At 40.4% G+C, this 25,223-nt stretch overlaps 1 protein-coding gene across 2 annotated transcripts in view; it reads right to left on the bottom strand.

Moving 5' to 3' along the window:
• The window catches only part of cacna2d4a (calcium channel, voltage-dependent, alpha 2/delta subunit 4a), a 79,761-nt gene that overhangs the window by 7,418 nt on the left and 47,120 nt on the right, over positions 1 to 25,223 (bottom strand). For both annotated transcript variants that reach the window (XM_034526694.1, XM_034526693.1), the window contains 4 exons: positions 4,910 to 4,971; positions 1,061 to 1,075; positions 506 to 550; positions 164 to 226 (listed from right to left, as the gene is read on the bottom strand). In XM_034526694.1, the coding sequence (XP_034382585.1) occupies positions 164 to 226; positions 506 to 550; positions 1,061 to 1,075; positions 4,910 to 4,971 (185 nt within the window). The remainder of the gene's footprint in view (positions 1 to 163; positions 227 to 505; positions 551 to 1,060; positions 1,076 to 4,909; positions 4,972 to 25,223) is intronic.

Here is a 25,223-nt window from a genome sequence, read left to right as displayed (position 1 = left end):
GTTTTGTATATTCTGAGTGTTTCTTTTCTTGTTGGGTAATGAACATTGACAGGCGTAAGAGCACTCAAATAATCAAGTCAAACACTAGAAAGTCTATGAAGCACATTTTCTGTGTGTGCGTGTGTGTGTGTGTGTGTGTGTGTGTGTGTGTGTGTGAACTCACATCTTTACGCTGTTTGGAAATTATGATGAAGCCATTATTATCAATGACGTAGCATGCAATATCCTGAGATGAGAGACAGAGAAAGCACTTATAACTTATATAGGGAGAGATACGAGACAAACACCAATAACAAAGATACCAAAGTGCAAAATAACCATATAATTAAAGTCATGATGCAACTTAAAATGAAAACTATACAGGTCAATTTCTTACTTTTGTGGCTCAATACAATAGCGCAAGATACACATATATGAATTTTTTTAACTCACTTGAGAATTCACATTCACTATTCAATTCAATTCAGTTTATATACATATAAGACAGACAGCAATATATACTCACAAAGCGGTCACACTGAAGAGGACACACCCCGTCCGTATCAGAGCACTGGAGGACAGACAGGCAAACAGAGAGAGAATATAATATATTAAAACAAATGTATAATAATAATAATATATAATATATATTATTAAGATGAAAGAATAAAGGTGAAAGTGGCGGGAAGTGTAATATGTGTTATTATCGAATGAGTAGAGTCTATAAAGGAGGTTATGTTTGTGTATGCGAGTCAATGATTCAAACACATTTCCTGTCTGTCTTCTCTGAGGAGGTGTTATGCTTGAACGTGTGTCAGTGTCGACGAGTGCCTGTGTGTGAAACAACGTGTCAGTACTGGTGAGAAAGCGTTAATTCATGTGCGATGTCTACCTGTGATCGGCTTCTAAGTGTCTTGTTTGTGACTATGGGTGTCATTTGGTTTAACTGGAGTGTGAAGCTGACTTCACAGAGCTCAGCAGGCGCTGAAGATGTCAAATCTGGCTCAGTGCAAAAAGTAGAAAAAAAATAGGTCGAGTGGAGTTTTGAAAAATGAGGAGAGGGGGACTTATGCATACTTACATCTGTGTCATTTGGCTGAGAAGACACGAAAAGAGGAACAAAGAGAGAGAGAGAACATGAAGAAGAGAGACACATTACTTCAGTTAATGATGTGTAGGCCAATGCACTGACTAGACTGTCTCACTCACTAGACTGCTGTTGACAAAGCCATTCATCCTACCAGCGCACACAAGACTGCACATTTTTTTCAAGAATGCCAATTTGTGTAGATTTAATTACGGTTTTAACAGATTTTCAAGCAGAAATGTAACCCATCAATAGACATTTGAATCAAAGTTGCAATTAAGGTGTTAAGTGCTTCTTCCATAATAATAAAGAGAGGATTTGGGTATCGGCTTTTGCAACTGGACAGTGGAGGTTCTCTATCAGCACTGTCTGTAACACTTTCCCTCATCAGTGGAAGGGTCATGAGTCAGAAGGTCAATCGTCATCCTTGTGACTTCATGGTCACATCTTGTGTGGATTAGCGTCTGTGGACAATATGTCTTTAGAATCATGGCCAGGCTATATAGAGCGTGTCGAAGTGCGAATGAGACGATCCATCATCCTTTTCAATCCTATTACAGCAGAGTGTCAGTCTTTCTCTCTGCTTCCCAACACTCCTCCTGAAATAAACTGCACTTCATTGAGTGGACTGACGGAAATGATGCTGCTTCCACACGTGCTGTTGGCACATGGGAGACAACATGTATAGATCACTAATGATTCTAGAGATTGAAAGTCTGCCAATTAGATAACTTGGACCCCATCTTTGTGTAACTGTTTCTCCTCTATTAGCAACACTTCTGTGTCTCATCCAGCCTCTTTACCTCCAACATCAGAGCCAGCTTATTGAATAAAGGGCAGCATGTAAGAGGCCGTTCCCGTGTTTGTAAATGTGTCTCATGTGGGAGTTCCAGGAGGAGTCCAGGTGATGGCGAGAGCATCAGTTATCACTCTCATTCCCTCAACCTCAATCGAACGGTTTCTAGCCGCGACCGATGATCCTGCTGTCAACTCACTACACACTTGAACTCTTCCATACTGAGCGTTTGTTGTGCCATAAAGCTTGCTTTTTAAAATCCTGAGCAGCTGAGAAGAAGTGGAGAGAGTGGAGTGGGTGACTGAGGTGATGGTCTTGGAGGAGAAGTAGAGTTGGGTGTCGTATCACACACACTGAATGAAAGTCGACTTTGGGATTATAGAGAAGAGAAGACCGGCTGAGTCTCATCCACGAGATAAAAAACTTGCCAAGATGTGGATGGCAAAAGAAATCTATCATCTTTTCATTTTTCAATCTCATCACCACCTTAGTCTCTCACTACATCTCCACTAAATCCTTACACTGTGTTCTTCTTTTGTTCTATTGTATTTCTACTTGTTTATTTCTCTTTTACTGTCTCTCGCCCTTTTAAAACATATGCAACTCTTAAACACCACGGATTTAGACACACACACACACACACCCACACACACACACACACACACACACACACACACACACACACACACACACACACACACACAGAGAGAGTATACAGACAGAATGTTCTTTGCAGGAATGTAATTTTCCTACTAATATTCTGACTTATTCCTAGATGGAAGTTCATGCTTTATTCCTACACCCACAAATTCATAATTCATCAACTAATACCATGTTATTTTAAGGTTCTCAAGCTTATACTGAAGCTATAATATCGTCCGGGGTTTCCGTCTCATGCAACTTTTCCCTGAGATCGGAGAACTACGCAGAGTTCCTCGCAATGATCATTTCCAGTATTAGTTCATTGTGATTGAAATATTTCTCTTACTAACACCTAATGATGGAATAGTGTGAGAGTTAATCAATATTTATTAATAGATGCATATATTATTCCCAATACATAAACATGATAAATACAATAAAATTAAATGATTGGAGCACCTTTACTGTAACGCAATGCATAGGTAAAATGGACAAATATTCAAAGATTAAATATAATCCAAGAAATGTTTTCACCCCAGATGAATATCGAGAACAAATTTGGAGATATCTATAGATGACAATAGAAGACGTTTTGTAAACTAAAGACCTAAATGTGTATTTTGAACGTTTTATTTCAGTAGTTTTTGCCTGGGGTGTCTCCCATTCACACTTACAGCACTGCCTGTGTCTTAACCCAGTGGGCCAATCTGACACCCTCTTTGCCAGAAGTCTGTTCATGTGGATGGTTGGTTGCCATGTGACCGGTTATTGCACTTCCTCCTAAAAATATGTCATACAGGATGTACTGTGTGCACAGTATCTTCACCCCCGAGGAAGCTCAACGCGTAAAATAGATAACCTGACAGACACAAATAGACACATACTGCACACCCGTGCATGGATGGACCATGAACATACACAAACCCTTATTAAATAAATATGCTTGACAGGGAATACATGACAGAAAGATGATTATGTAACCTATCTGAGAAGAGGGAGGGTTAAGGAGAGGAGCTGAGGCAAGAAGGAGAGGGTATAGAATATGAAAAGGGAAGAACTGAGAAGAAGGAGGGGACATGAGAATAGAGAAAATTGAGAATGTGGGCAGTAGAAGAGAAAGTCAAAGGTGCACATGAGAAAGGGAGTTACCTTCAGCATAAAGCATAACTCGAGTGGATAAAAAGGCAACTGCAAATAATGCTAAAACGCTCAGTTGATGATTATGGACATAACAACACACTTGTGCACAGATGGTCATGCATATGGTCACTGTCAACGTGACATGCATTAACATCAACAGACGCATGTATGGTAATCTCTTCTTCACACCTCCACAAACACACACAGAAACACGCACACACTTGGGAGTTGCTGAGCCTAGCCGTGGTAGCTATCCATCATTTAATGGCTAGCCAGAAGTCCTAATGCTCTTTTAACTGCTGTCATTTCTAGCCATGGGAGCAGAGATGGGGAACGGCCAAGCTATCAAACACCTGCTACAGCAAAGATGTTACAGCAAATTAAGCAGGTTTTCCCATATAAAATATTTTCTTGATGGTGTAAAAGAACTCAAAGGATACCAAGCTCCTCAATTGAAAGTAGTGCTGATGGAATTCTCCGAGCAGCACAGTTAATCAGCTGAAAGCAATTCTAATAATGACTTTTAAGCTTTCAAATTATATTTCTGGCAGGGTAAGGCCTCTTTTAATGGCAGTTGCAGTGATATGGAAAACAATCCATGAAGTTTTGAATCAAACAAAGCTTGGATGCTTTAATTACCAACTAATGGAGCAGAACAATAACCTGTAATCATGACTGACTCCTTGTAATAAATGGTGTCAGAGCGGCCCGGTGGTCCAAAGAGATATTCCTGAACACAGGATGAAGGCCACGGGTTAAACATACAGCAGAGGGCGGTGTTATCCCTCAGTAAGTAAAAAAAAAAGAAGCAGGATTGTTTTGTTTCTATTCCACAAGCACTGTTTAACAGCTATAACCATAAATAAATAAAATACTTTTCTCATTAGTGCCAGTGTAGTGCTAAAATTAACGTGTTTTATGGTGGGCATTAAACAATAACTATGTCTCACATGTAAAAAAACTAAAGCAATAGTACTCTGTTCACAGGGTTTAATTCCCAAACAATGCACAGTGGTACCTGACATTAATGAGTCATGTTTTTGTTTTTCAGATGCTGGCATCCATTAAATGCCACTGTTTTGAAAGCAAGAAAGTGCAAAAAGCTGACAACGAAGCTAAAAGTCAGCATGTTGTTTATAGAGGGTTTGATCTAAATAATATGAAGGGCTCATTAAGTGAAAGGTTCACGGGAGGATGGGCTGCTACCGTAGATCCACACAAAATAAGAGAATACTTGCATCACATTGAGCCTGTGTATAACTTACCTGTGATGCAATAGCCCAGAATTTAGACTCAATCAGATCCAGAGTCATCTGGACACCAATGGCTGCAGAGAAAGAGAGAGAGAGAGAGAGAGAGAGAGAGAGAGGGTGGGAGTGAAAGGTGAATTAAGTAGGTTATAATATGCCCTTACATAAAATTAATTTAAACGGATGAGTTGGAAGAGAGAAGGTGCAGGGGGAAGAGAAAGGAAAGTGGAATGGCGAAGAGGCAGATTTGGGAGGATAGGAAGAAGTAGAAGGTAGAGATGAAGATGGAGATCAGGGCTTTGAGTCCCGAAGTTCCCCTCTCTCGGAAAGGCAACCCATGCTGATAGTGTCATGGTAACGACATGGAGGCATGAAGAAAACAATGTACACCACCTGTGGCTACACAACATGATCTTTTGAGTATTATTATCTCAAGTATTGTTACTAGTAGGACTAGTAGAAATATATAAATAGTATTAGCAACAGCATTGGTGGTCATAGAGGCCACTGCTGCGATAATATTTTAATTTTAAGTAGTGATTTATTTAGAAGTAATACAGCCATTACTTATAATGGTAGCCTGTAAATGGAGGAGGAAACTTTAATTCCAGCAGTTCTGATGAAAGAACACTTAATGAGCCGGTTAATGTCCCAGGGTAAGTTTCAAGCTTCAAGTCTTTTATTTGTTCGAGAGGGACAATGTACATTGATGAACGCTTTAAATTAAAATGTAAATGTACCCAATTACATCTGTCCCCCTGCCAGAATGTACCGGCTGGGTGTCCTAGAGGAAAAGGTCATACCAAAGTGCAGTAGTAATAAACTACAATCAATTATAGTCTATAGCTGCCAACACACAACAGTTCGGTAATAAAAAGTTAACAATGGATAAAAAAAAAGAATTGCATATATATATATATATATATATATATATAGATATATAACAAGAGAAAAAATCACAGTGTAAGGAAGACATTTCACATTCATCATATTGCACACATACATTGCACATAAGGGCATTCATTAATTTGCACATTTAAAGTTTCATTCATTCATATAACATTAATACATCACATATCCATGACAGTACTAATACTGCTAAAGGTTAAACTATCTATGTGCACACGTTTGGGTGGACAGCAGCCATCCCTTCATGTGCTTTTAAAAAGTGCTGAAGGTTGGGCACTCCCTAACAGGATGGTAATGTGTTCCAGAGGGTGCCGCCCTTGACAGACAGAACTGTCTGACCAAAGGTGGTGCGCCTGTGTGGGATGACACAGTCGCATCTGTCGGAGGCTGGGCCGCAGACAGGTCTTTGTTTGATGTACTCGTTCAGCGGAGGAGGTGCCAGACCATTTAGGGCTTTGTAAATGATGCTGGCTTCTTTAGGTGAGAGACCATATCTCTCTCTCTCTCTCTCGGCTCTCAGGCTGGAGGAGTAGAAGAGGACCTGCTGTACAGATCAGCTCTGCCTTCAGAACACAACTTATGAAAATCCTTCTACAGTATCTGGCCTTCTGAGCCCCAGTGCCGCTGTGTGAACTGACTATTCTTAGACAGCGTATGTGTGTGTGTGCACGCGTAACACAGCACTCTCAGTCACAAAACATTAAGCCAAGAGTTAGTGTGTGTTTGTACATATATCCCACACACACATGAACACACACGGCGGAGGAGTGATTGCTTGTGTCAGCTTTGGGCTGTACGTCCATCAGCATTTTGGTCAGCGTGGTAATGTGAAAATAAACTGTAATTGCATAAGTTCTCAGTGCACACATACTGTACACACACACACAGACACGCACACACACACAAATACGCACACACTGCGAGGGAAGATATGACACTTCATTTTAGCATCAAAGACTCAGCAGGGTTTTTTCCCAGCGTGCCTTTTACAGCTACAGGGGGAAAGCCTCCGCGGTGCTCACAATACACAATACACATAAACAAAATGCACACACACCCACCTACCCACACACATCCTACATAAACAACCTGTATATAGCCCGCCCTAATACCCAAACACACACATGCACATCTTGTACTGTCATCATTCTGGCTTTATTAAGAGGGATATTAGTCTATTATGGGCTGGGCCTTTTTTGGACTGGTTGCATAGCAAAAGAGAAGTACTAAGAAACAGAGAGTGGAGAGAGATAGCAAAAGAGATAGATAGAGAGAGAGAAAGAGAGAGAGAGGAAGAGAGAAAGAGAGAGACAGAGAAGAAGCCAATTCCTTGTTTTGTTATTTGAAGATAGATACATTTGAATACATTAAAGGACCATACCAACGGGTTTCTTTGTGTCTTACTTATCCCATTGTTATTATGCGACTCCCCTTTTTTTTGGAGAGTACCATATTTATTTTATTTAGAATAAATTTTTCTTTGATCCTAATCTATCACAAGACTGCAATAGCTTTTGCACAACTTGTTAGGTAAACGAAATGAAAAAAAAACAATGGCTGCCATAGAAAAAGTACATTATAAATATAATAATAACACATTTTATTTGTATAGCGCTCTAAAAGGTACTCAAAGGTAAAAACAGAAACATTTAATACATCTGTTTCGCATTACTTCGAAAACGGCCAGCAAAAATGTAATACGTATGTATATATATTGTTTGTTGCTAAAGAGCTAAAATCACATTATATTACATTCACTGGCCTTTCATCTCGGCCCATAGGCTGAAAAGTTCAACACAGCTCACTCAATTTTGCTTGTAAAAGGCTATTAAGCAATGAATTATGGATCGCTGAGGATAAGAATAAACCATGAGCTGTATGTATTCATGTGGATCAGTCTGGATATTATAAGGAAAAGGCTCTGATGTTTTCTGCCTGAGGGTGTGTGTTCCCATTTGTGACCGTCTGTATGCTTGTTTGGTTTTGTGGGTGTGCGACATGGATTACGTCCAATCTTTTGAAAATCAGTCGTGATGCTGAATCCGGCTGTAATCAGCCTGTAATCATTCATGTAAAAAAAAAAACAGAAAAAATTGTTTAGCTGATTGGGGAGTTGTTTATCTGTTCATACAACACATTTTTACATGTGACCGGCCATTTTGAAGAAGAAAACATATTACAGGATGCAAAATGAATGCTTTTTTCATTTGTTCCAAAATCACACCTGACTTTCCAGGTGGTGTTCTACATGGGATTTGTGAATGTCTTGGACACTGTCTCCCACACACCTCTTCTCCTTAATAGTGCAATTGACCTTGAAGTTGTGCCCCTCCACCATAATCTCAGATAAAGTGTTGGAAGGCTAAAGGCAGAGTAATCTGGCTACTCTCCGTCTCTGAGTTGGAGGCTGATAGGCCAAATCTAATTAAAATCATCACACTGATCCCTTTGTGTGTGCGCGTGTGCGTGTGTGCGTGTGTGCGTGTGTGTGTATGTGTGTGTGTGTCTCTGCTGTAATAGACGTTTTCTTTCTCCCATTATGTGTGAGCAAGCATTTCCCAATGTGTATTAAGTGTACATACAAATGTGTACACAAGAATATGCATGACCTTGAATGCATGCAATTGAGTGTTTGTGCTCATGAGTGTGTGTGTGTGCGTGTGTGTGTGTGTGAAAGCCTCACAGTCTGAGTTTGCAATTAGTGTGAGATGTCAATCACAGTGGAATGCGCTTTCCACAGGAAATAATTTAATGAATTAAAAAAAGCCACCAAGAGCCAGAGTTAATTGTTTATTACACTAACGAGATCGCGGGATGAGAGACATACGGATGGGAAATGTGAACAAAATGTCTGACAAAGAACTGAGGGAACAAGGGTAAACAGCCTCCACACTAAACATCCTTATGTCATGGTCCCTGCTGTGCCTCTCCCTCCTCCTGTCCTGCCTGTGTTTCCTTCATTGTGTTCACCGTTGGTCCCCCGTTTGTCCTGTGTGTGGGTGGGTGTGTGTGTGTCTACCTGGGCGTGGCCTTCCCTTCCCGGCCTGCTGCCAATTATAATCTACCCCAGTTCTCCCTCCACTCCCCGCCAGATCGTCAGTCTTCTCACACTGAACCACTTCTACGGCCAAACTTGATTCCTGACAAATTGTTTCTGTCTAATTCTGTCTAACCTGTGCTTCCCTCAGCCTCAGTCCCACTGCTTCCCCTCGGAAGCGCCCCGGTCTCAGCCTTTCCGACTCAATCGACGACCAGCCCTCACGGATTCTTCCTGTCCAACCCCGATCCCTTACCTTTTCCAACTCTGGTTCAGTTTAATAAAGATAACTGTGAACTACTCCTTAAGTTCTTGCTCTTGGGTCCAGCACCACACAACCATGACACCTTCTGAATTGTTGCCCCATAAAATAAATACATGTAGCATTTGATACATTTTGTGTGGATTGAGGGATTTGTGTTACCAAAATACATTTACAAAAGTAAAATACATCTTGCAGCTATTAAACATCATGTTTAGGAACCAGGGCTGCAAAATCCTTCCACTAAAGAAACAGAAAGAGACAACGAAAGGTGACCATCTTACTGGCCTTTTGCTAAATGAGGCGGGGAGAGTGTCAAGTGTCTGACAGACTGTGAAGAGAGAGAGAAAGGGATAAGGGTGGTGGAAAAAGAAGGAGAGGGAAGGCATAATCTACAGTATCTATCTGTCTCACGTCTGTCCGTCTCGCTATACCTACCTACACTTATTTTTATTTAGTTAAAAACAGAGTGTGGGGACTTTGCAGTTCTATAAACTGGCGCCTGCATGTGTTCACACATTTTTTACATTGTTTAGTGTGTGTGTGTGTGTGTGTGTGTGTGTGTGTTTAGTGCAAAGGTGGCACAGGAGGTCAGCTTGTGTTAAATGACGATAGAGCAGAGCCGATGTTGATGACTCCCTTAGCAAGACCCTGGAGTAGAGGCTAAATATATTGACACACACACTCTCGCACGCACACGCACACACACACACACCCACACAGAGAGAGAGAGAGAGAGAGAGAAACGGAATCAATACATTAAACTGGCACAATGGCTAAGTCTCTGGGCACAGAAGGGACACTGACAATAAGGCCACGAGTGACAAGGTCATTTCACTTATTTGAAAGAGAGAGAGAGAGAGAGGGAGAGGAGTCCAAGACCAAAGGAGTGAAGGACACACTCATAAACAGACACACAAACACACACTATAGAGCAAAAACTAAAAAGAGTGTGGGCTCCAGGAAAGACAGATGGAGAGATAGGTAATCAATAACGCACGGACGTTGTAATCAACGTAACAGATTAATTGATGTAATGGAGTCAGGTGGAGACAGAATGATGGAGGGATGAAGTGGGATAGGAAAAGGATGAGGCAAGAGGCAGAGCTGATGAAAGAGGATTAATTGATTTATAATAATGTTTTGAGGTGGAAGCCCTTTTCATTTCAACCAAACATGGCTAATAATAATAGAACAAGCTCACATTTGTGTTAAGTATGTGTGTGTGTGTTATAAGGATGTGTAAGAATGAGCTCTTAATTTAAAATTCACACCTTTTAGAATATAATTCTTCCTTTTTTATTCCGTTTTTGTAGATTTGGCCATCATTCCTTTTGGTAATAATAACTCTTTTACTCCCTGACCAACCCGAGCATCCCCGATGACACATCACTGCAGCGAGATGAAAACAACTGGAGGTCGGGGAAAAAACAGGATCTTCATGGGGTATTAAGTGACTCTTTCATTTCTGATTGTTACAGACACTTTACTTCCATTAAGTGCTGGACATAATCTGGCCTTTGATTATCTTCGTACAGGATATGAATGAAGTGTGATCTTCCATGCAAACCTAATCCTTTAGTGGTTAGAAATTGTATGATTATGTAACCAGAGACATATTGTACAGTGTGGATACTGAAGTGAAGTCTTCCAAACCTCGTCCTTGAAACACAATCTCGTTGCATCGCATTCTGGACCATTACATCTTCTGAGGCTCTTGAATGATAAATGTCTGCGCACAACTATCTAGAAGCACCTTTGCTGTGAAAGCCTTGAAAACTCTCCACTTGTGTTTGATATTAGCAAAAGTAGCTAAATCTATATTTAAGGTATTTTGTGCCTAGTTTGAGTTCTCAAAAGTGTGTGAGTTGTCTTTTTGAAGCCACTGTGGACAACAAGATTACTGTTTATCTGAACACATGTCAAAGACTTATCATCTCTCTGTCTTCATCGTCTGTCTCTTTTCTTCTTTCTTGTACTCACACATGCACACAGTCAGTGTCGAACACACACAAAGCCACAATGCAAACACAAACATGCCCAGAGATTATCGCTCGCTCACTGAGAAATGACACTTGTTTTCTCTCGTCTCCCTCACAAACACACACAATGCACATAATTATAGTTTTTATCGACAACTGCCAAACAAAGAAGATGGAATAGAGGCAGTTCAGAACATTTGTTGTAATTTTTCTCTTTCTTGTCATTGTCCTTCTCACTCTCTTTCTTTCCTCTTTTTTTTATGTGACCCTTTGACCCTGTGAAAACGAAATCTCCCCCTCATTGTAATCCTGACACCACCATCAAAGTATCCAAATGTCTTGATATCTGTCATAAATACGTTTCACATTTTAATCTGCATCTTGCTTCACTTGTACTAACTCTCGCCCTTTGCTGTCCTCTATTACTAATTGATGTGTAGGGTTTTTTGCTTTAGTATATTTGGACAAAATATTGCTGTGGACAACAGCGGAGAGAAGAGAAAAAAAAAATGAATATGCCGCATAGCATTAAAGCTACGAAGAAGAACGGTGCATGATTTAGACTTGCAAAAATGTGAATAATGACAAGGGCAAAAGGGGATGTCTGCAATGTTTTAGATATAAAAAGTATTATTGTATGCCTGATGTGCTGTTGAAGAATATATATTGCAGGAACTTGATCACACACTGTTCCTCCTGCATATCTTACAATTGGTTTTGGCTAATCAGTAGACTCAATTCAGCAATTATACTCTGATTCACGACATCATAAAATGTGCTCCTCAATTGTTCTTATTTTTGACAGAATAATTGTCTCTGGGTGGTCACCGTCACTATTTGCTGACCTGCAATTACTGAGCAAAAATGTGAACTGACTAGTAATTCAATGAGCTCTATATTGTGTCTCTCTATATGTATACAGTCATAAGTCTTGATGAGGACTTCCTTTATCTGACTAATATCTCCTATCCAACATTTTTTTTCAAGACCCTGACAAAAAGGAAACTTAAACACAGAATCGAGTAACCCTTCAACTCAAACACCAACATTATTCTTGGTGTTTTGCAAAAGAACAACAGGGATATGTTCAACAACGCCTGAGGCAATCCCATGACTTTGTGATGGGGAGTGTTCAATAAACTGATGTTGCTGGGCAACAAACATGGCTCCAGCCAGTGAAAAGAGGCACATTCTGATCGACTAGTTCAGCAGTTGATTAAAATGTTTGAATAGAAATCTTTGATGTATGACACACACAAACACACCTGCCCACAGATTTTCACACATGCAAGGTCAACTGATGCACCAGCACATACATAAACACACGAACATGTACAATCAGAAAACAATTACAATTTTAAATTATTAATAAATGTATGGTAATAGACAAATAAATACTTTCAGGAAAGTACACACACCCAAATGGATGTACGTACTCATTTAAGTATTATAACAAGTAAGCGAATAAACCTGACCTCTGACCTTCAACTAAAGTCTAGTCTTTGTGACAATTTCAAGAAAGAGGGACAATAACACACACACACACACACACACACACACACACACCTCTGTGCTGAAGCTCACTAACCTCAGAGGAGTTGCCAGAGGCTGCACTGACATCGCGTTACCAAAGCAACAGGCAGAGGTCTGGGATTGGACGAAAGAACGATGACTCAACCTCCCTCCCTCATCGTCGTCGTCCTCCTGCTCCTCCTCCTCCTCCTCCTCCTCCTCCTCCTCCTCCTGTCTGTCTGTCTCTCTGTCTCTCTGTCTCTCTCTAGAGGTGTCTCTCAGTGTCTCACGCGCAACTTTTTGAACGTCAAGGATGCAGCCAAAGGGGCATGCACGGACAGAGCCACATGGTATTTTTATAATAAAAGAATGGAAAAGGTGGCACGTCGTCTCGGACTAACTAACTTTGAATTGTAGCCGACACAAAGAACTCACACAAACACACACACTGAATGAGTCTGCAAATTTGTGCTTAATAATTTGACAAGCAAGTAACATTTTCTGTGTTGTACCAAACACTAAACTATACAAAAATATCGAAGAGAACTTAAGTAATACAGCTGTGTTAATGTTTTTATTATGAAAGTCATTGATACAGATAACAGGTGGACAGAGGATCCTGTCTCACAGGTGACAGAACAGAAGTGACAGGGTGTTAAATGGGTAGTCTGTTTCTTTAAAATGGAAATAAATGCTGTTGACATTGTGTGTGTGTGTGTGTGTGTGTGTGTGTATATTTGAACCTTCTAAGTCAGCAGAGCCTACCTTAAGTTAACCTAGTTTTACAGCCTTCTTGAGCGGGCCTGTTGGAGGCACGCTCACTAAATCATTCATAATGGAGAGACAGGGAGAAACATGTTCCTGTGTGTGTGTGCGAGAAAAAGAGTGACCGAAAACTGCCATGCTCTTTCCCCTGTTCTTTATGTTTACATGGGAGCTTACTTGTGCTCATAACGGGGCTATTTCGTCACACATCAAAAGGAAATTAACATAGCGTCATTTTGAGGCACTAATTTGGTGTGAAATTCAATTACCTACTCAATCTTTTATAATGTGAAAGGGAATCAACTTGCCCTGTGTGTGTGTGTGTGTGTGTGTGTGTGTGTGTGTGTGTGTGTGTCTTTTTGTGTGGGATCACCCCTTTTTCCATTTAGAAAAATAACTATTCCTTTAAGATAAAGGACATAAAAAAAAATTGACACATATACATGTATATACATATATATATATATATATATATATATATATATATATATATATATATATATATATATATATATATACACTACCGTTCAGAAGTTTGGGGTCACCCAGACAATTTCGTGTTTTCCATGAAAACTCACACTTTTATTTATCAAATGAGTTGCAAAATGAATAGAAAATATTGTCAAGACATTGACAAGGTTAGCAATAATGATTTATATTTGAAATATTAATTTTGTTCTTCAAACTTTGATTTCATCAAAGAATGCTCCATTTGCAGCAGTTGTATAGCTTCTCTCACTAGCACAACTGTTTTCAACTGTGCTAACATAATTGCACAAGGGTTTTCTAAACATCCATTAGTCTTCTAAGAACACAATGTACCATTAAAACACTGGACTGATAGTTGCTGGAAATGTGCCTCTATACACCTATGTAGATATTTCATTAAAAACCAGACGTTTCCACCTAGATTAGTCATTTACCACATTAACAATGTATAGAGTATATTTCTGATTAATTTAATGTTATCTTCATTGAAAAAAACTGTGATTTTCTTTGAAAAATAAGGACATTTCTAAGTGACCCCAAACTTTTGAACGGTAGTGTATATATATATTTACCGCGGACTTCCCATGACTTCCCTCTCTCTAGTTTTTTTGTCTCTCTAATAAGACAGATGGTGCTCGCTCACCTCTCCCCTACTTATCTCTTAACTACCCTCTCTCTTGTTCACTTGATTCCTCTTTTGCTCTCTTGTTGCTTGTCTCTCTCCAAATCGTTTATGTTGTACTCCCTGTACTTTTCTGCTCTCTTTTCCTCTCTTTTTCACCCCTTCTCTTCCCTCTCTTTTTCCCTCCCCCACTCTCGTCTCCTGTCTGCCCCATGCCACTCTGTCTCTCCCTTTTCCTCTCCTCTAGGAAATCCCTCTCTACCATCTGTCTAGCTGTGATGAATTCAGTGCCTTTCAGAACAAATCAACTTGGTCAAATTAATGAGACTCTCAGAGGGGATAAACTTTGAGTGTGTGTGTGTGTGTGCGTGTGTGTGCGTGTGTGTGTGTGTGTGTGTGTGTGTGTGTGTGTGTGTGTGTGTGTGTGAGTGTGAGTGTGTGTGTGTGTGTGAGAGTGAGTGTGTGCACCTAAAATACATCATAATCTGTTGGCTGTACCACTTAATTTATCCTGCAGTGACAGATAGCATGTTACAGGGAAATACAACACACAAGGCTAGCTGCACACATTGAGTTTCTTAAACTATTACAGAACCCAGATGGGCCGGCTTTTGGTCAGGCGTTTATTTTTTTTAAATTTATTTTAATTTCTTATGAGGGTGAGACACTATTTTCACTTTCAACCACATTTTCCAAAAACTAGGATGTAAGGCATCTGCCAACCAATGTTTCTGGCTATCAAATAATGATTTTGATTTTCACTAATGTCTAATTACATCAAGCGAAGCTCAGACTACATACAGGCCACCTACTCCGACTACTGGCTATGACTCAGGTAATATGGTGTTTATAAAGAGACCTTATGTGACTACAGGAATAAAATAAATAAAATATACGGCTTAAAAGTAAGGCTGCAAATACACTAATGGCAGTTTGATTACAGAGAAACAGCAGGAAAATTGTTACAAATGGATTGTTACAAATAAAGACATACATGATGAGTGCAACATAAGATCAACACTGATGATGCACGTTTTCCTAGAAAACATTCCCTTTCCAGGCAGATCAAGAGTCTCTTTCATTGGATGTTTAAATCAATCCATTGAATTCACTTGTAAAGTACACTCAGTTTACCAAGATAACATTTAAATCTTGCCACTGTTTAAGTGGCAAGGAAATACATATAATGCAATACTGAGTTTTAGAAAACCATTTAAAAGGGCTTTAAATCCATGGAGGAATACCAGAATACCAGAGATGAACAAAAAGGGAAAAGTAATGGGAATACAAAAGGCTATTTGACAAAAGCCTGTCTGGAAAAAATGTGTTTCAAAGCATGAATTAAAACATGATTGATCTTTAATGTAGCAACCCGCATTGACCAGATTGACCAAAGGGACATAAAACTGTCCGGTCAACATGAGGCTAATTCATGATAGAAAACATTGATATATGGGAACAAAGACATCGATGACTCCTGGGACGGCACCATGGACATATACAATATGTGTGTGTGCGTGTGCGTGTGAGTGCATGCGTGCATGTGTGTGTGTGTGCCTTGAAGTCACTTGCTCCACGCAGGAACTAGTGGTTGTGGCGCTAAACGTGCCTGGCCAGACCCGGTGTTAATACGAAGACTAGAGCCAATTCATCTTCACTGACATTCACCCAATAGCACAGTAAATTACAGAGTGAGGGTGGGGGTGGAGGTGTTAAAAGATAGAGAAAGAACGAGAGAGATAGAGACGAGGGAGGAGACAGTAGAGGAGAGAGAGAGGGATGAGGACTGCTGCAAAAAGGGGAGAGACAATACGCATCCATATAATTCACACAGCAACTTATAATGAGTGCAACAGAGTTTAAATTTATATATCATCAATTTTAGCGGCAACGAACAAGGAGTTAATCATGCCTCCTGGATAATAAATTAACCAATATTCTTGTGGCTGCATGGAGAATGAATTTATCTGATAGAGAAATGCTGCGGGGTGAGACTACAATAGCCAGAAAGAAAGGTTAACAAAATACACTTTCTTGCTCCAAACCACTGCCAGTAATCATTTTTCATAACACATATTTCCTGCATCGTCGATGGAACAGAAGCGTTCATAAAAGTCGCCTTGGCAGGAGATGCTGGCATTAACAAGGGATCCTCACACCAGAAGGCCTTTTTGCCACATCACTGGGAGGACCAAATAAATCAAGCTTCTTATCTTGTGTTAAACACCTCTTCCCTCTCAATCAGTGAGCACAGCCTCGAAGGAGCTCGGGCCAGTCACAGTCTTTACATCTTTACATTGCTCTACAATGATTTCAACTAACTTTCAAAAACTCTGTTTTTTATCCAATCAGTAAATTATTTCTAGCATTCTTTGCTGTATCCTTGAGCATTTCTGCAACGCAACGCTAGACTACAACTGTAATTCCAGCTTGATCCGAGGTATAAGAGGTGTTCACTGCAAGGGACAGAGTGCAGAGGCGAAGATTGTCAGTGATTTACACTATTCAAAGCTAAAGGCTGAGCCACATTACAGTACGTGCTGATCAAGAAGGGCTCGGGGCTCAAGAAGCCTTTTTCAGATGAATGTCCTTTTCCTTCATTGGGGATTGCTTTCAGGTTACATCACAGACAGCTGTCATTTCATCTGTTGCAGACTGAAAGGTCAACGGAAATCAAAGTCAAAGTTAAATCAGATCGAAGTTTGAGTGGAGCAGAGGGACATAACATCCCAAGTGCTGCCGCAGGGTTTGCAATTTACACTCTCTTCATAGGGGAGCAGTGGCTCAATCAGATGCAAATACATTCTCGAGTCAGAGAGTGGGTTCTGTAAGAAATAAGCAAGTCAGGGATTTATACGAAACATTATAAAATTGCTTAAAAGGTGCTGAAACATGTTTAATGTCTTTTGAGATATATTAACTCCTTTCAAAAGAGAGCCCTGGTCACACTGTAAGATAAGTAAATGTACTTACTTGTCAAATTAAACATCTTTTGGGGTCACTACATTACCAACATCCATTACTTGAATTACAAATTGTGTATTTTTCAATGTAATAACGAATTACTGTGATATGTAATTGCATAATACTTATGATAATGAGCTAAATGGGCCAAAATAACTATGCACCATAATCTCTGAATGACAGCATCCCTCCACCACCAAGCTGCCGTTGTGCGCAGTAGAATAAAGTGCTGCAGGGACAACGTAATTTAACCTGAAGTAAACAACGCTCTGGTTCCCTGGACAAAAAGACAATACAATGTTATATTATATAAGAATATAAGCCCTGCGGCAAACAAATGTTTATGACACTCACACATTTTGTTCAGAAAGATCATCTTCACACAGAAACACTATACTTTTAGGAATTTTGAAGAGCGATCGGCAGAAGTAAAACGCTAACGTTACAAACAAATATCTATACGCGTATATATCTAGTGCAACAAAACTTAAAGTAAAAAGTTAAATGAATAGATTTTTTATATTTTCAACAGTGTATTTCTTCTATATTGGATCCAATGTGTCCTTGAGTTTGGAACTAAATTCAGAGCAGCTGAAAGGTTGCGTCACTGCAGCTCACCTTTGTCACTGACCCCTGCACTCTGGAGAGGAGGGGGCAGGACTAATTAGAGGACTAATTACCCCTTTGAGATGAAACACACACACACAGCCAACAGCTGGCTGCTATAAAAGCAGATGTTCTTTCTGATACAAACTGTCCTTCAACACTAAGAGACAAAAAAAAAAGAATCAAACTTTAATGTGGAACATCATATTGCACCTTGACCGCAATTCCAGTCAATCTAGCCAACCATCTTTCATAACCACCACTGAAGACTGTGTCCTATATAGCCAGAAGCACTGGCAGCTAAAACAGATTTCTGTTTGCCAGGAAATACATTCAAGACAAATGAAGCCAGCACGAGCGCCCACGTTTGGGCGGGAAACCAGAGGACTCATGTTCAGACTGTATTTGTGTGTGTGTGTGTGTGTGTGTGTGTGTGTGTGTGTGTGTGTGTGTGTGTGTGTGTGTGTGTGTGTGTGTGTGTGTTGGGCAGCTGACCAGTCTCATGTTTTAATTGGCCTGAGCAACGCCATGGAGCTGGTGACAGACAGTGATGTATGCAAACTCAGGAAGTTGTACAGCTAGGTGCTGCTGACTAGTAAATAGAAAGGCTGTAATCCATATTGTGATTTATTGTTACAGTTATCTTGATACATATCTTGTTATACATGAATGCGTTACATTTCCTGTCTTACACTGATTCAATGCTTCTTTATTTGTCCTGATTAATTACATTACATTACATTACATTACATTACATGTCATTTAGCTGACGCTTTTATCCAAAGTGACTTACAATAAGTGCATTAAACCATGAGTCCAAACTCAGAGCAACAAGAATCAAGCAAGTACAATTTCTTCAATAACGTTAAACTACAGAGTACTATCCGTACGTGCCATTTAAGTGCTACTAAAGTGCTAAACTACAAAGTGCTATCGGTAAGGGACATTTAAGTGCTACTAGAGTGCTACTACGGCTCTACCTTCCCTATTCAAGGTATAGTCGAAAAAGATGTGTTTTTAGTTTGCGACGGAAGATGTAGAGACTTTCTGCTGTCCTGATGTCAATGGGGAGCTCGCTCCACAAATGAGGAGCCAGCACAGCAAACAGTCGTGACTTTGTTGAGTGTTTAGCTCAAAGTGAAGTGAATTACAAAATGAGCAGTTAGAGATTCTGGACTCTGGGCTTTTGTTTCTTTGAACTACCAGTTAGCTCACACTGTTTCTGTGCAATACTCAGCCAGTTGATTTAGTACACTTGAATTGGTAAGGCGCATAATGTCAAACTGAGGGGTCATTCAGAGTCGAGTGATACTCGCCAACTTTTGAGCACCTTATTTTTTTTATGAGGTGCTCGATCCAAACACTAAAGGTCCTGGCTTAAAGCTCTTAGTCGATCATGCTTATTTATGTATTACTTATGGGTTGAAAGAATCACTGGGAGAATGCAGTGCCACGTGATATGGTCGGCTAGAGAGAAGAATATCACTCTGTTGGACTAATTGAAGCTACAAAAGCACTCTTGGTCCACTCATGGCTATACAGAGGTGTCACAGAGGAGAGTTTCACCACCTTGAAAGCTGCGGAGATAACAGGCCAGTTTAATGTTGACCTGAAGCTACTCCTGCAATTCATGTTAATTAGCGACAGCCGATATGTTTTTCCGCTGGCCACGCTGGTCATTTTAACCTGTAAAAGTGACTTTCAGCGCAGTCTAAAAATGAGAAGCTGCAAACCTCGAGGATTTGAAGATTGCTTTTTCCTAATAATAAGAAAAGAGGAGCGATGACCGATTTGACAGTACATTTGTTAGCGTCGGAGATTCCATGTATTTTGCCAACCCGGGTGTCAGACCTCCGAGTCACTCCCACCAAGGCGCCCACATTTTTACATTCACACACTCTCTTATGCATCGAAAGTCTGCAGCGTTGAGCCAAATGATTCACATGCTCATTAAGAGCACAATGTGTGTGGTGTGTGAGTGTTTGTGTGTGTCAACTATGATTCAGTCCATGTAAGGAAGCAGCCAAGTAATTATATGCTGTGTGCAAACAAACACACAATCCCCCCCACCAATTCATATCCCCACTCCACACCCCTTTACTCCCTCACCCTCCCTCTTTCTGTCTCAAACATTATCACTGTTGTCTTCGAAGGAAAACATTTCTGCTTTCTCACCATGACTTCTACAAATGAACACAAACAACGTAGGACAATACACTGACTCACATTTATTTATTGAGGCTCTATCCTAAACCTATTCCAACACTTACCCTTAAAATCGACTGTTTTAGCTGTTGAGGACCAGCGTTTTGTCCCTAGACACTCTAAAGCATAGATGCACACACACACACACACACACACACACACACACACACACACACACACACACACACACACACACACACACACACACACACACACACACACACACATCTAGCCGTTACGAGAGCTGCAACAGGGAAAATAATGAAAATGAAAGCAGCGAAAGGGAGAAAAGAAAGGGAAAATATCGAGGGAGGAGAGAAGCCCATGTCTCATCTTCACTGAAATCAGCTGATCCCTCCCTCTATTGCTACCGCTTTCTTTCTCACATTTCTTTTTGTAACATTTCCCTTTCCATCTCCTCCATCTTTCCATATTCTCTTCCTCCCTCCTACATTTGTCCATTTTCAAACAACCACTTCTCCAAGTCTCTCGCCACTTCCCTCCCTCTCTCTGTCTTTACTTTCTCCTTGCCCTCCCCTCCCCTCCCCTCCCTCCAACTCCCTCTTTTTTTTTCTCGATCCCTTTCACTCTTTTGTATTATCACTCTGTATTCCACCTCCCTCATCCTCTCTCTGTCACAGTGGGAGAGAGCTGCAGGCAGACAGAGGCAGCATACACTAATGTTACTATATTTGACAAGCAACACACACACATATTCTCCTGCCATATGCACGACTGCACACACATAGGGGAAAGAAGAGGGGAGGTGGGGACACCAGTACACACGGAAAGACAGCCCTCAAGTATAAATGCGCGGATGAACACGAACACACACACACACACACACACTCTATCTCTCTCTCTCTCTCTCTCTCTCTCTCTGACGCGTGCTGAGTGCAGGAATCACAAACATAGCGACACACAGAGGGGCAAGCGCATGACGCCAGCAACCTAACGCTGTTGTGTCGCTCTCTCTCTATCTCTCTCTCTCTCACACACACACACACACACACACACACGCACTCGTCTCTCTTTTTCACACACACTCACGCTTCTCAGACGCACACGGCAGCGCTCAAGGCAGCGAACAGGACGGCACTGGACATATCATTCGTATAGGGAATAGATCCGAAGAAAAGGATTAACTATATCCATCCCTCTCCCTCTACAGACCACATCCTCTCTTCTCTCCTTTTGTGTCTCTAAGCCTCTCTTCACCTCATTTTTTCCCTACACAATCCCTCCTTTTTCACAATTTATTGCTGTGTTGAATGGAAGCTGGGGGGATTGTCTCTATACAGAAATGAGGATTATTCTTGCATTATTCACTTGACCAGGGTCTTGAATGTATGGATTTATTTAATTGAAGGAGCAACAGTTTTTCTTTTTGCAATTTTGTAATCATTTTTTTACATTTTATTTTTGGGATATTTTTGCGAGGATGGATGATGGCAGAAAGCGATAAGGCTGGTGCTGTCTGAGATTTGGTCAAAAGGTAAGCCTGCTTGTGGTGTCAATTCTTTTCTCCTAACTCATAGACACGCACAGACTTCATTTCAACTGCTTCTTGTCTTTTTTTGCAACTGGAATTAAAGGTGTCACACAAAGTACTGCAGACGAGGACAGACTTGCCTTTTTTTCTGCAAACAAATGGACAATTTTGATGGGGCCAGAGGTGCCTGCTGTGGGGAGGTGGATGCTGAAAATGTCAGCCCTTAACCTGTCTCCTGGATACACACAACAAGCACGTTAACCGGAAGGTTTGGGCTGTTGTTTTGGGGCAAAGCTTGCAGAGGTGGGAAATAAGAAAAAGGTAAGAGTATGGGAGTGTTTTTTTTTAGCTATTTATAATTTACAGCTAAACATGAACGAAGTACATATAAAAAGAGGCAACAGTAAACCACTCAAGTGACACACACACACAGGTAAAAAAAACCTAAATGATAGGCTGTAAATACATTAATTACTAATATTTTAAATGAACAACATAGCAGGTCATAAACAGTAAATGGTGTGTTCTAAACATGCAGTATGAGTAATACGGGTATACACTTATAATTCTTCTATTGCCACAAGCAACTTAATTGTAAGACTTGTGGTCTTCGTCTGCTTATAACAAACCACTTGATACATAATCTATTTTTTTGTATGGCTAATACAGTATACCAGATGTACCACCCTTCAATGTTTTAAAATTACATGAGGTACTCAAACATGGCGGCCAATGTATTCCAGTGAAATTCCAAAAGTTAGGGTCGCTTCCTGCTTCTCTGCCAAAACATGTGCCATAAAGACTTTATCTGGCTCTGTTTAGCTGAACGAACATGAAACAAAGCTTTACACATCTATTCTTTCCATGAATCTGGCCTAAAAGTGTATATATTAGAAATCACAAAAAGTTAAATCAGAAAGTTATTTTGTAATGGTCATGAACGTGTTACAAGTGTTGTCATGTGACCCGCAGGTCAGACTTTGGCCACTATACCAAAATTGCTGCACATCAGAGTGCTACTGTCTCTATTGGGTATGATGTCAGTGTGGATCTGTGTTACTATACTAGATGTCTTCTGTTACACTTTTCCTACGGCACAATAACTATCCTATCGTTTGCCACTGTTGATCTCTTTGTACCTGCTGTAAATCCCTTTGTAGGTGCTAACCTTGTTTTAGAACGGTGTGATATAAGAGTGATTAACGTTCAAGAGCTGCAGTGTGATTATATGATAATGAAGTGGGTGTGAGGCACTCCACCCTGATATCCTCTCTTGTGCCTCTTTACATTAGCTACCAATTAATGGGAATAGTCTGAATGTCCTCGAAGTAACAAAGACGCAACATAAACCTGCAGAAAACAATAATCACTGGCTTAGCTGTAATTTGACATGCCTACTAAATAGATGACTAACAACTAATTTCCTACACACGTGTGGCAACAGTTTGGGGGGTATTATTGATGTGATTGAATAAATAACAAATCACATACATATTCAAAATACTGTATTTTTGTTGAGTTGAAAAAGTGTACTTTACTGCAGCACTCACTTTAAAGGAGTGTGGTACTATAGAAAGCTGAATATGTAGATGTAGGTAAACTAGAGTATTATTAATAATAAACAATACAAATAATCATTTCAAATAAGCATTATATTGTTTACAATTAAAATGCCTGCTATGCATGTAGGTGCATGCAACACAACATGTGTGTTTGTGGACACATGCAGACTCTTACAACGTGTGTGTGCGTATGTACAGTATGTGTCTGCATACCTACAAGCATGTGTAATTATACATCTGTACATATTTTTGACCCATGTGCCTGTCAACACAGGTGGGGCTCTATTCGTCAAGCTATTGGCATGTGCTTAGGTGTGTGTGTGTATTATGTTGTGTGTCCGGTGAATGTGTGTTGTGTTGACCCGATCTCTCAATCCACTCTCCTGTGTAAGAAAGCTATTAAAAATTGATTTAGACGAGCTTGGCTGCCTCTCTCTGCCTTTGTTAGCACCCTGCGCTGTCACACAGACAAACACACTAACACAGACAAACACACACACACACGCAAAAAACACACACACACAAATGCACACATACACGCAAACACACACACACACACACACACACACACACACACACACACACACACACACACTGTCAGGTATTTTTACTTTTTTCCCTCCTAAAAAATACGTTCCTGTACAACCAAACTGTATTGTCAACTGCATTTAGTCTCAGATTACGTTTGTTGAGGTCAGCGTAGAAGGGGCGGTAAATAAAACAAACCAAAGACTTTCATCCAGGACACTGCTGTTCATGTCATGTGTGAAACGGAAAGTCCACATTGACATTAACAGTCAATGTTTTATACACAACTAAAGTTACAACACAAACATATGTATTCTAAGCTAATTCATGATCTTTTAATACATATTTTGTTTTGTCTCAATTCAAAACTTTAATCACATGTTTAAAACTGTGACTATCTGGGAGAAAAAAGACTTTTCCCATGAAGTGTACCGGTAATGGGAATGTAGTTTAGATGTATGGCAACAGGACAGCTATTGTCATTGACATGGATAGATCCCTTAAACCAGGCTTGAATCAAACACCAGCCAACTCCTAATGTGTGTCAGTACACGTGTATGTGTGTGTGTGATGTGTGTGTGTGTGTAAAGAGGGAGGAAAGGGTAGAGTTGAAGTTGAATGATTGGGCTGTGTGTTTACAGCTGTGATGTCAATCATTGAGGGGCCACATACGCACTTGCAAACACTTGTACTTTCTCGCACGCACGCACGCGCACACACACACACACACACACACACACGCGCACACACACACACACACACACACACACACACACACACACACACACACACACACACACACACACACACACACACACACACACCTTCACACATGGATAGACGTCCTCTTGAGTGCAGGTGGATTTCAATTTGGTGGCAAATTGGAGAAAATTCCGGTCATATTGATTAAAAACTATTAGTCAAGCCAAGTGGGGCATGTCACAAGAATAATGAAATACTCAAGCTAAAGTGGGCACATCGGGCAAAGACGCGCACACACCAGCACACACAGGATTTAAGCTCCTCTGTTGAGGTGATTCAAGTAGAGGCCTGTTGTAGCACCAACACAACTTTCCCCGTGCCATGGTGGAGACATGATGGACAAATTTAACAGGAGGAGCTATCTATAGATTAGTGAGAATTACAACCAACACATTTCTTAAATTATGCTGTTTACATTAACTTATTTACATCTTGATAGAGATGGATGCTCATACTGGGGCTAATTGCTGGAAATGGATTTGCTAGATCACAAAAAATATATCTGTCAAGCATAAAAAAAAATTCAAAAAGAACATCGCTGAGCCTTTCTTCAATCTCGCTCGCTCACTATCGACAGTCTCTTCCTGCATCATAATCATTGAGGACTAAACACAAGCAGCCCAAGTTGACCA

Source organism: Cyclopterus lumpus, chromosome 23 (assembly GCF_009769545.1).
Source record: "Cyclopterus lumpus isolate fCycLum1 chromosome 23, fCycLum1.pri, whole genome shotgun sequence".
Classification (NCBI taxonomy): domain Eukaryota; kingdom Metazoa; phylum Chordata; class Actinopteri; order Perciformes; family Cyclopteridae; genus Cyclopterus; species Cyclopterus lumpus.
The sequence above is the reverse complement of the archived record's forward strand: the minus strand, read 5'-3'. Positions and strand labels throughout refer to the sequence as shown.